We start from the raw sequence: 13,229 nt of genomic DNA, 5'->3' as shown, positions 1-13,229 counted from the left end.
TTATGGGCTGGCCTACAAGGACTCCTCGTACTTTACCTGTGTTTCTCCTTTCCATTATCACAGTAAAATGTTTTCTGTGTTGGTTAGGGGAACTTACGCCACACTGTCTAAAAGTCTCTACTATCACTGCCCCGGTTTCCTTACTCTCATCAAAACACGAGTACCGACTGTATTGGACACTCACGCGCGCGCGCACACACACACACACACACACTTTTCTGTATATTATGACTTTTGACATCTGAAAAAATCCTTTCTGGCTGGGGAGAGACTGCTTCTTGGGGCTAGCCAACTCTGAGAAATAACAAAGGACTCAACCTGGAGCATGACTTTGATATGCAAACTAACCAATAGAGAACCATACTATCTCCAGCAGACCCATCCACTGTAGGAGGCAATATTTCTCTGCCTTAAACATCCCAGGGCCAGGTAGCCGGCAACTAGAGACCACTCTTATACCCAAAGCCTGCCAAAATTATTCAAAGCAGTCAATCCTGGCTGTTTCCTCTGCCCTGCCTTGCCTTTCCCATGGAAACCCCAATAAAGGCAGTGGCCTAAACCTTCGCCTCTCTCCTGTGCCTTCTGCCTCTTGACCATCCTGGTGTTTTCCCACATCACCCTGCATGGTGACATCTTGCCTCGCCTCTAGGACCTAAGAGTATAATAAAACTTTGTTATTTCCTGGGCCTCCAGTCTCCCCTTGTGGCAGCACCTGACTGACCATCTCATGAAAGAATATGTAACAGAGCTACTATTGCTTTCTTATTCACTGAGAAACTTTGTTCTGTAAAATCGGAGACTATCAGAGATTCACTGTTTGAAATTGCATCAGTAAGACTGAAACATCCCAATTTTGCCTGGAAGATATATATCATTATTTTGATATTTGACATCAAGAAGGAGTCTTGATTTAAAAACCTGGAACTGAGCTTCAAATAAAGGGTTTCTGGACACAATATTCCACATCTATCTTAATTTTATTGTTTCCAAGGAAACAAGAGCCTGGGTTGTTTGTAGTACGGACCTGATGTTAACCCCTTAACACAGTCCTGCTTTGCTTTGAGACTATCAAATTACTGCTTCCTTTAAATTTCACCTAAATGTCACAATTCTCAGAATCCAGTAAGTATACATTTTGCTTTGTTTGGTTGAGACATCCACGGTTCCTCTGCTATGCAGTCTCCCTCACTGCAATGAGTCAAAAAATCTGGGTTGTTTTGCACTACAGGTTTGCTCCTACTGTTATTAGGCTGCTTTGGTTAGGATAATTGGAAGCAACACAAATTCTATCCATAGAACACTAGTTGACTAAACTACCATACATGCACTAATAAAGGGCTCAGCAGCCACAGAAAAAGGAAAATCACTATGAACTGATATAGATGGATTTCCAGTATATAGTTTAATTGGAGAAAGAAGTACATTCATGTGAAGGTAAAAAGAAAGGAAGGAAGGAAGGAATATATATATATATATATATATATATATATATATATATATGAATTTTGAGAAAGTTTACATCAGAAACTAATAAAATGGAAATGGTTAGCTACTGGTGGTAATGTGACGTGAGACTTCTGAATATACCTTTTTATACAGTTTTACCTTTGAACCATGAAAAAGTTTTATAAATTAAAAAAATAAGTTAATTCAGAAAGGAAGCAAACCTTAAAACTAAATGTAAACAGAAATGCACATAATAGTATATCAAACTGATAACAAAACCATGAGAGAAAAGACTTAGAGTTCATACAAATATTTGAGCACAGTACTATGAACTGCATATACTTAATATAAACCATTAAGGACAAAAAAATGCAAAGAAACTTAGTACTTTCTTGAGCAAGTCTACCGTTGGTAGTAATACTGGTATTATAATTTTTGAAACTACTGTACCCATACTGTTGGATAAAACAATATATTAATGGTATTACAAACCAAGGTTTTTATAAGAGAAAAGAGATACAAGTATAAAATAAAGAAAAAAGCACATATTAAATTTTTACTAGGAATATGAGTATGAACTTACAATGTAAGAAAATATACATTTTAATTGGGTTTTTGAAGAATAACAATATGAGAGTATGCTCATGATAATAATTTATATGAAAAGGAAGATATAAAATTATAAATACAATCTGATTTCAATTTTGTCTCAAAAATATATATATATATTTTAGATAACCACTGAAAGGCCTAGATACAGTTATATCCCAGTAGCACTGAGCCTATCACAGAGACCTTGGTGTCTATAAGGAAAGAGGCTTCTTGGAGAAATCATTGATTACAGGTCTGTAACTGGAAAGTACAAAGTGAACTGGGGATTTACACTCAAAGACTAATAGGTATGTGTTGAACGGACACATGAATCAAATTAAAAGGACTACTCCTGGGGCTTCCCTGGTGGCACAGTGGTTGAGAATCCGCCTGCTAATGCAGGGGACACAGGTTCGAGCCCTGGTCTGGGAGGATCCCACATGCCGCGGAGCAACTGGGCCCGTGAGCCACAACTGCTGAGCCTGCGCATCTGGAGCCTGTGCTCCGCAACAAGAGAGGCCGCGACAGTGAGAGGCCCGCGCACCGCGATGAAGAGTGGCACCTGCTCGCAGCAACTAGAGAAAGCCCTCGCACAGAAACAAAGACCCAACGCAGCCAAAAATAAATAAATTTAAAAAAAAAAAAAAATCTTTAAAAAAAAAAAAAAAAGGACTACTCCTGGCCAAGTTTGGGACAGCTTGAGCATCAAATGACAGCAACTGTTTATAATATGATGAATGAAAGAAAAATCCAGGGATATGTTGTGACACTCCGAAAGGGAAAAAAATATAGAGGGCAGGGGAAGTGGGGAGGGAAAGCTCTTGTTTATAGAAGACTGACAGCTAAAGAATGGAGAAGGAATGACAGAATTAGAAAAAAAAAATACCATTTCGTAAGCCCCCAACGTAAAAACAGGTTGAAGCGAAGATCAACAAGTGCTGTTAAAACCACTGATTGAAAGGATTGGGGAAGAGATTATTCCCATATTGCCAAGTATCACCCACAGATTACCAAAAAGAAAAATGTGACTACACAAGAGAGAGATGGGCACCTTGACTAAATGCTTTCCATTCCTAATACGCAGTGGGACAACTTGCATTTATGTGCCTCCTGATGGGATACAATATGAAGTACACAACATCACCTAGGAAATTTTCACGTCTCTAAACCTGCAGTCTAACTTAGTAGCCATTGGCTCGCTCTATGTGGCTACTGTGAACATGAAATGTGGCTAGTGTGACTGAGGAACTGAATTCTTAATTTTACTTACTTTTAATTAAGTTTAGAAATAAAACTGCTCAGTTACTAAAAAACTTTTCAGCATGTTTGGAGCAATCTGGGTTTCCAAATCTACTTTTTCAACAGTAAATTTCATGAAAACTAAATACAGATCAAGAATTTCCAACAAAAATTTAGCATCCACACTGAGATGTGTTTAATGTAAAATACATACCAGATTCCAACAGTTAGTACAAAAGAAATGTAAAATTTTTCATTAATAATTTTATATTAGCTACATTAGTCATTAATTTCACCAATAATTATATATGAATAACTAGGTAAATTGGGTTAGATAAGATATATTATTAAAAATAACTTCATTTTTTCCTAACTTGGCTACTAAAATTTTTAAAATTACATCTGTACTTCACATTATACTTGTATTAGACACTACTGTTCTAGACCCAATGTCCACTGTATGAGATAGACAAGTTAATTAAATGAAATCACAGGAAAACATCATATCAGAATGCCAACATTTTACAATAGAAAAATCCTGGAATTGGCAGGAACCAAAAATACAGGCAAATGTTTTAGGTAAAAGCAATCTAAAACCAAAATGCAACGTGCAAATCTTATTTGGATCCTAGCTCTCCAAAAAACCGGACAACTATAAAAGATACTCTTGGAAAACTGGAAAAATTTTGGTTTTCTTTTTTTTTTCTTTTATTTTTTTTAAAGAAATTCACGTTCTTTTATTTATTTATTTATGACTGTGTTGAGTCTTTCGTTTCTGTGCGAGGGCTTTCTCTAGTTGCGGCAAGTGGGGACCACTCTTCATCGCGGTGCGCGGGCCTCTCACCATCGCGTTCTCTCTTGTTGCGGAGCACAGGCTCCAGACGCGCAGGCTCAGTAATTGTGGCTCACGGGCCCAGTTGCTCCGTGGCATGTGGGATCTTCCCAGACCAGGGCTCGAACCCGTGTCCCCTGCATTGGCAGGCAGACTCTCAACCACTGCGCCACCAGGGAAGCCCCAATTTTGGTTTTCTTGGTGGACAATGCAGTTTTGTTCTTAGTAGGAGACTGTTCTCATTCTTAAGAGATGAACGCTGAAGATTAAAGGCGGAAGTGAATGTCTGCAATTTCCCATTAAATGGTTCATCATAATATATATAACGAGAGACAAAATCTTAATTAGTGAATCTAGATGAAGGGTTCATGGATGTTCGTTTTATTGACGCCACAGGTTTTCTTTAGATAAGAATTTCAAGATGAGGGACTTCCCTGGTGGTCCAGTGGTTAGGACTCCACGCTCTCACTGCAGGAGCCTGGGGTTCAATTCCCGGTTGGGGAACTAAGATCCACTGAGCTGCGCAGCGCGGACAAAAAAAAATAATAATAATTTCAAGATGAATACCTGAAAGAAAAATCCACCCGTCAAAACTCATCTTACTTACGGTAAATTCAATTCCAACTTCTGCTACTAACAGAAACCAGCCTGCGTCGTCTTCCTTCCCAGAGACTCCTATATTTTTGAAGCTTTGGGGCTTTACAGGGCTCTGATGTGGTAAATTTAGTATTTATATGAATTCCTTCACTCCTGCATTTATTTAGATCACACACACGTGCTGCCTAATAACCTGCAAAGGTTTCTCTTTCCAACGTAATATAACTTACCAAACTTCAATAACCGACACCCACGGCCGGAACAAAGCCACCGAGTGCTCACCGGGACCCGGGAACAGGGGGCCATTGGGGCCGAAGTCACCGTGACGAGAACGACGGAGATGCTATTCCTTTTCCTTGTGGAAAAAGAACCCAAAGGTTGCTCTGGAGCCTTTTGAAATCGGGAGCATCGCGGATGGAGACAAGGCCTGGCCGACCCGCCTCCTCCCAGAGATGCCGCCCGGACCTCGGCTGGCCGAGCGGGCCCGGGCTCTCGGGGGAAGGGCCGCCGCCCGGGAGCGCCGGCCGGAGGCCAGGGCGGCCAGGTCAGCGTGCGAGGCCAGCGTCCTCTGACCTCAAGCCTCTTCTTTGGTGTCTTCCCCTCCTGCTTGACCGCACAGAGGAGGGACACACCAAGAGCCAAAAATTTTACCTCAGACCCGAGCCGGAGCGCGAAGAAAAGACAGCCGCCGCCTTGCGCACGCGCAGATCCAAACGCGCACGCGCACTTCAAGGCTCCTCGCACAGCGTAAGGGGCGGGGCCTCGGAGGTTGGGCAGACGCCGGAGGCCGCTTTTCTTTCATCTCGGAGTAGAGGAGAGCTACCCTTTTCCTTCCGCGGTTTGGTGCTGGTGTGCTGGGTTAGGCCCCGGAAGGCGGGGCTGTGGCCCAGGAACTGCGTAGTGGTTTGTTTTCCTCCATAGCCCATGCATCTTACATGTCTTACATGAATAACAATTGCTTTTAAATTTTGGTGCACAGTTGAATGCATCATACCTGTCATTGCACAACTCTTGCTGCACTTTCCCCACGGAGGTATGTATACAGTTACCGCCTAGCTGTACTTGACCTTTTCACATGGCAACATAAATTCACTGTGCACCATTCATTTTTTCAATATAGTTTAACTTCCTCTCTGTGAGTCCCCTTACCTGGGAAGGGAGCTGCAAACCGCAGTTAGGGCGAGAGGGAGCAAACGCTTCTGCATCTCAGTCTGGGGCCTCTGACACTGGAGGTGAAGAGGTGACCCTAAGTTTAAATCTAAGATGGCTTCTGCTAACTATGTGGCTGAGGCTGTTGTCCTGAAGCAATGGGGAGATTGTTTAGCCACTGAGTTGTGAGAGTGACTGTGATACCCAGTTGGACTCTGGTTTCCATTATGCTTTTGAGCTTGACGATCCATTTTAGCTACCAATAGATAAAGAAAACAGCTTATTGTAATTTGGGAGACCAAGAAATGTGGAGTTCTCAGTATTAGCCTGGAGTCAGTCAAAGGCTAACGGTGCAGTGACCTCTCACGGTAGAGATTCACGGGTGTTAATAATCATGTCATAGAAGGAGGCAAATAGTTAAGGTGTCAATGCACAGTCTACAGTAAGTTTTAGGAATCTTATAAGTCGTCTTTCAGTAAAAGGAAAGGGAATTTTTACTGGCTGTTATTCACTCTGGTGTGAGGGACTTGTTTCCCAGCGTTATGGTCATGAACTATATAATGAACCTACTAAATCTGATTGAATTGTAATTTATCCTCAGAAAGTTTACATCTTTATTATTTATTTTTGGCCGCTGCAGCTTGGGAATCTTAGTTCCCCGACCAGGGATAGAACCCTGGCCCTGGCAGTGAAAGCGTGGAACCCTAACCATTGGACCGCCAGGGAATTCCCAGAAACATTATGGCTTTAGATAGCAACGTTTTCCAGAGATGAAGAGATTCCTCTTGAGAGGAGGTTAGATCAGGTGACTACACCTAGAATCAAAGTAGAAGAATAGGGAGGTCGAAAGTCTTGGAGATTATGGCTGAGAAACTGGAAGAAGTATTAGGGGCTTTTAGTGAAGACTTGTGGCATAACAGTCCAGGTGTATTGTATTGTCTCATGAAACTGAAATGGTATTAGGAGTCAGGATGTAAAGGAATACTGGAGAAAGCTGAAGAGAGACCTGCTACTGTGAAGTATGTTGATTTCAGAGGTAAAGAAGCCAGAATGGCATTTGGTTTGGGGGCCACAGGAAATGTGGGCACACAATAAAATTTATAGCCCTTAAGCTTTTTACAAAACAATATCAACTCTCATTATTATTTATTTTTTTAAGGGGATAGGATATTATTATTATTATACTAGTACAAGAAATGAGTAAGCTCTTGACTATGAAATCTGCAACAATAGGTCATACTGCCTCTAGTGCTTTGAGATTTGAGACTGGCACAATTTGCAGAGGCATTGTTATATTGATTCATAAGGGTTCTATAATCTTTCTTTTTCCCACATCTGTAGATGAGGTTGCCTCTGTAGATGAGACATCAGGTACTGAGGAAAGTAAGTCAGAAAACTGAAGTAATTATAAGGGGAAAGTGAGTTGGAGACACAAGAGTGGAGAGTCCTCAAGGAAAGCCACCATAACTTAGTATATTAGGACATCAGAGCCTGAGAGATTAAACAACAACAAAAACAACAACAACATCTTTCAGGTGTGCACCTAGTATTGGCTCTTCATTGAGCCAAAAGTTCCCATCTAAAGGTTAGTGGGGGTGAAGAACTGAGAAAGACGTGTTGAGAATTAAGGGTCCCAAAGAGACAGGCAAGGTTGGGAGAAAGAGAGGGAGAAGGAGAGAATGTGAATATGTTTGGTTAGTAAGTCCCACCATCGAGACCTTTTTATTGCTCCAAGGAAAGTTCATGGAAGACTGAGAGAAATTAATGGTGGAGAGTATGTCTGCAGTGTCTTCAAAAACTGACATTTGATGGCCATTATTTACAAATAGAGTTATTTCACCTTGCTGACCCAAGGGTCATTTAAAAAAAATTTTATTGGAGTATAGTTGATTTACAGTGTTGTGTTATTTTCAGGTGTACAGCAAAGTGAATCATTTACATATACATATATCGACTCTTTTTTAGATTCTTTCCCATATAGGTCATTACAGAGTATTGAGTAGAGTTCCCTGTGCTATAAGTAGGTCCTTAATAGTTATCTATTTTATATACCAAGGGTCATTTGTAATGTAAGTTATGAACATTTTCATACCCTCTGTGTGTGTTTGTGTGTGGCAGAGTCAGTCTTGACATCCAAACAAAATTTGGGTGGGGAATCTGTTCTGTATCAGCAGAGTGACCATGACAATAGGACAACTGGTTCTGTGGCTATTAGCCTCCTTCTCCAGCTGTTCTTGTCTCCTCAGTGGGCTCCTGAACAAAGTAGCCATGATGGCAGGGAAGGAAGTTATGTGTGGGCTTAGCAATATGGACTACCGTAACTGAGCAGGACCCTATGGGACCTTCCCAGAATAGGAACCGCTCCCCCCAATGTCCTCTGCCTGCCTTTTGTCTGTAGAAAACCTTTAGTCAATAAATTTAATGAGAGAAGTGAGAAAATGCAGAAAGAAAGGAAAACAGTCAAGCAAGACAAAATAATAATAGTTTAGCCATTAAACAGATTCAAGGACATTTAGTTCCTCCTCAAGGGCTCTAGATAATATTCTGAGCTACGTCCTTTGAGCTGTTTTGCAGATACTGAAGGCCCCACCAGGTGGAAGAAGACTGTACTCTGCCCACAAGCATGTAGACCCCAGACTGGTTGGAACCAGAAGGTTGATGATGTTGACTCCCGATTACCTCACCACCAACCAATCAGAAGAATGTCCACCAGCTGATCACACACCCAACAATCCCCCTCCCTAACCCTGTCTTTAAAATCCTTTCCTTGAAAGCCTTCAGGAGTTTAGGTCTTTTAAGCACTAGCTGCCCTGGACTCCTTGCTTTGCACGCTGCAATAAATGCTGCACTTTCCTTCACCATAATCCGGTGTCAGTAGATTGGCTTTACTACACGAGGGCAAGTGGACCCAAGTTTGGTTCACTAACACTACTACTCACCAAGTCTGATCTGCTAAAGCCCAGGCTGGGTGCCCAGTATGCCAACAGCAAGACCAATACTGAGCCACTGATATGGCACCATTCCTTGGCAGAATCAGCCATTTACCAGGTGGCAGGTTGATTGGACCACATCTGTAATGTAAAGGGAAGTGATTGTTTCTTAGTGGAGTAGACACTTAACTCTGCATATGAATTTGCCTTCTGTGTCTTCAGTGTTTCTGACAAAACCCACCAACTGAGGAATACCTATGCACCCTCATGTTACCCCACACAGTATCACTTCTAACCAAGAAACTCATTTCATAGCATGCTCATGCTCAAATTTTAACACATTTAGAGAATCATTTTACTGTTCTAGAACAGCCTTTTGAAGATTCAGTTGTGGCAGCTAGATAGCAAAGGCTTGCAGGGCTGCGGCAATGACCTCCAGGATGTGGTGTATAGTTTAAATCAGCTTCCGATATATGGTGCTGTGTTTCCCATAGCCAGGATTCATGGGTCTAGGAATCAAGGGCTGGAAATGGGAATGGTTCCACTTACTATTACCCCTAATGATCCACTAGCAAAATTTTGCTTCCATCTCCATGATAGGTTGTGCTGATCTAGAGGTCTTAGCTCCAAAGGGAAGAATTCTTCCACCAGGAGGCATAAAAATAATTCTATTGAACTGGAGGTTAAGACTGCCACCTGGCAACTTTGGGATCATCAAAGAATCAACAAAGATGGGAGGGGTGGTTACTGCACCAGTTGAGGTGTCTGATCCTGATTACCAAGGGGAAATTGGGTAGCTACTACACAGTGGGAGTAGGAGGGAATATGTCTGGGATGTAGGAGGTATCCAAGGGCATCTCTTAGTATTCCCTTGTCCTATGAATAAAGTCAATGGAAATCTCCACAATCCAATGCAGGTGGGACTACTAATGGCTCAGACTCTTTAGGAATGAAGGTTTCAGTCGCCTTCTTAAGCAAAGAACATGATCAACTGAGGTCAAAGGAAATATGGAATTGGTAGTGGAAGAAGGTAGAAGGCAGTGAGGACTACCTTGGCACATAACAATTCCACCCAAACTCCTGCAATAAGCAACTTGACCAAAGTCTAGCATGGCTTCTAGCAGCATAAGGTTGTGTCTCTAGAATGGCCCCAGCACTCCCCACCCCTATTAAAATGCCTGCCTGAAAAAGGTCGACACTGCCAGGAAAAGTTACTGTTTTAGCCAATACCTGATGATAGGCCGCTGACCTCTTGTTCCTAGAGCATTTCCTGAAAACGTTTACCATTGTGAATACATATCTCTTATAACTCTGAAGTGTTTCTAAGGATTTGAGAGCCTTTCCTTTGAAATGTAATCATCAGGAAGGATAGGGCCTCTGTTTTCCAATATCTGGGGCTTCCCTGCACAGTGGCCCAGGGTAAGTCCTACGTCCACTCTCTCCAGCTTCTTCCCTTGCTCCTCCTGGGAGATCAGAAAGAGTGTGTATCGCTGACATGCTGCTCAGGCACAAAAGCAAACAATGACGTAGGACAGCAAAGGACAACAAACATTTTTTAAAATTGCGGTAAAATATACATAACATAAAATTTAATCATTTTAACCATTTTTAAGTGTACGACTCAGTGGCATTAAGTACATTCGCAATATTGTGCAGCTACCCCCACTATCCATCTCCAAAACTTTTCCATCATCCCAAACAGAAGCTCTGTAGGGTAACAAACATTTTTATGAGATTGGTTCAACATTTTGGTCTCCAGGGTCTCTGGAGATGAGAAAGTATCAGTTTAATTGCAGTAAAATGAGGATGTTGAATTTGTAATCAACACAGTAAAACTCTAACAAGGTCTCATTCCACAAACTTTCTCTCTACGCCCCACAATGACCTCTGAAGTGGATGACCACATGTAGACACTTCAAAGAGCCTCCCAGAGGGAGCAGCCTCCCTTGAGATTGAACTTGAAATGACAGGACAAAATTCACTTTCTGGACACTATTATTCCCTTTAGCCTTATCCTATTATTTTTGGTGCCTATTTTGTACATTTTCCACAGATGATGACATTGTTCTAAAGACTCTGGTATATGGGACTTTCCTGGTGGTCCAGTGGTTCAGACTCTGAGCTTCCACTGCAGGGGGTGCGGGCTCGATCCCCGGTCGGGGAACTAGGATCCCGTAATGAACAATCATATTACCCTGGACTTCTTGCTGGCCAGTCAAAGCAGGGTGTGTTTGGCTGCCAACATTTGGGCTTAATATTTAACTGGCTTGGCTCTGGATGGGGAGCCTGGCTGTGGTATATCCTCCATTTACCTCAAATCACCCTACTGGGAGTCATGGTCCCAACCACTCTTGTCAGATGTTCCCTAAAAGGAACAGAACCATTTTGGTCCAAGCTCTATCAGTACAGTTTGTTAGGGTATCTGTGTGTTAGTCCCCTATTGCTGCTATGATAGGTGTCGACAAAAGTTATCAATAAGCAATCTACAGTAGGAATAGAAAAGAGTTTTATTTGAGCCAAACTGAGGACTATAGCTTGGAAGCCAGCTTCCCAGATTACTTTGAGAAACTGCTCTAGAGAAGCCTGGTTTTCAGGACAGCTTTATGTCTTGTGAGAACAAAGAACATCAAGCAAGTCAGGGATACATTCCTTTAAGGTTCTAAAAAAACAGATCAGCACGTGCACAGCTAGTCAGTATGGCCTTGGCACCTGGGAAGGGAGTCAGTATGGAAGGAGTACCAGCACTGGCGTCCCAGGAAGGGAGGCATTTAATCTTAATTTTTAGCATGGACATTCTTTACTTCTGGTCGATGCACACTTTTCTTTAATAATTAAAGCAGATGTACAATGTATGTTTGATAGGCCACAAACAGGCTATTTTAGTCAGCATAAAATGCAAGTTAACTCATGTATAGGCCAGAATGACTTCCCTATATCTCAATATGTGAACATTTCTTTTTATCACAGGTTACCAGAAACTTAGTATCTTAAAACAACACAAGTATTTTATCTTACAGCTGTAGAGGTCAGGCATCTGAATTGGGTCTCACTGGGCTAAAATCAGGGGGTCCCCAGGACTGTATTTCTTCCAGAGGCTGGAGGGAAGAATTCATTTCCTTGTCTCTCCAGCTTCTAGAGATTGTCTCCATTCCTTGGGTCATGGCTCCACATCACTCTGACTTCTGCTTCCATCCTCACATCTCCTTCTCTGACTCCTGTCTCCCTCTTTCACTTACAAGGATCCCTGCGACTAAATTGGGTCCACCTGGGTAACCCATGGTACTCTCCCCATCTCAAAAGCCTTAATTTAGTCATACCTGCAAAGTCCCTTTTGCCATAAAAAGTAACATTCATAGGTTCTGTGGATTAGGACATGGGTAATTTTGGCAAGGGGCACTATTCTGCCTACCACAAAAAGTACCTAAAAAGAATTCTTAGCTACATACATGAAAGATTGGGGGCTAGAGGTGTGGAGAAATGGTGCCCTTGAGACTTTGCCCCTATCCACATAGACTGCAGGCAAAGACTTGACCTGTGGTGAATCTGGGTGTTGGCCCTGTGATCCTCCCAGAACGTGAGAGGATGGGAGGCCTGTCATGAGAGTTTCTCATTGCCTCCTGGGTTCTGATGCTGTAAGAGGCTTTCTGCTCTGCCACCTTCAGAATATAAAACTGCTTAGCTGTGTCTAGATTTGGCTCTTCGACTACAGGGAAGAGGCGCAGTCACAGATTAGGGGTTAAAGTTGGTGGTCATTTGGAGCCAGCAGTAGATGATCTGATTGTCCCCAGGGTATCGCTCAAATGGTGTGGTCTAATACAAGGTTTTTTCGGGGGGGGGAAGGGTGGAGGGAAGGGATAATTAGGGAGTTTGGGATTGACATGTACACATTGCTATTTAAAAAGGATAACCAACAAGGACCTACTGTATAGCACAGGGAACTCTGCTCAATGTTATGTGGCAGCCTGGATGGGAGGGGAGTCTGGGGGAGAATGGATACATGTATATGTACGGCTGAGTCGCTTTGCTGTGCACCTGAAACTACCACAATATTGTTATCGGCTATACTCCAATATAAAATAAAAAGTTAAAAAAAGATCAGTTTATATAAAAAATAAATAAATAAATACAGATACTGAACAGCAAAAAAAATACAAGGTTTTGGTTTTTTTGTTTGTTTGTTTGTTTTGGTTGTGCCACACGGCCTGTGAGATTTTAGTTCCCGGACCAGGGATTGAATCCTGGCCCTCAGCAGTGAGAGCGTGGAGTCCTAACCACTGGACTGCCAGGAAATTCCCAAGTCCAAGGTTCTTAGTTCCACTTCCTGGGTCTCCAGAGCAGGTTCGAGTTTGTTCCACTTTGCCTTTAGTGGAGCAAAGGATAAAGTACATGGGCAGTAGGTGAGGCTGTCTCTCTCTCCTGTGAAACTTTTACTGAATAGAATGCAT

General features: G+C 42.2%; 1 protein-coding gene across 6 annotated transcripts in view; it reads right to left on the bottom strand.

Moving 5' to 3' along the window:
- LOC309658351 (zinc finger protein 177-like) overlaps positions 1-5,415 on the bottom strand; it is a 53,681-nt gene extending 48,266 nt beyond the window's left edge. For 3 of the 6 annotated variants that reach the window (XM_082456812.1, XM_082456819.1, XM_082456820.1), the window contains exon 1: positions 4,936-5,012. In XM_082456812.1, coding sequence (XP_082312938.1) covers positions 4,936-5,011 — 76 coding nt within the window. In that variant the 5' untranslated portion in view covers position 5,012. Of the gene's footprint in view, positions 1-4,935; positions 5,061-5,356 lie in introns of those variants that run through there. The other 3 variants (XM_082456815.1, XM_082456816.1, XM_082456817.1) reach the window with 3 other exon arrangements.
- Between the last annotated feature and the right edge of the window lie 7,814 nt (positions 5,416-13,229).

Source organism: Balaenoptera physalus (genome assembly GCF_965194825.1).
Source record: "Balaenoptera physalus genome assembly, chromosome: 3".
Taxonomy (NCBI): domain Eukaryota; kingdom Metazoa; phylum Chordata; class Mammalia; order Artiodactyla; family Balaenopteridae; genus Balaenoptera; species Balaenoptera physalus.
The sequence above is the reverse complement of the archived record's forward strand: the minus strand, read 5'-3'. Positions and strand labels throughout refer to the sequence as shown.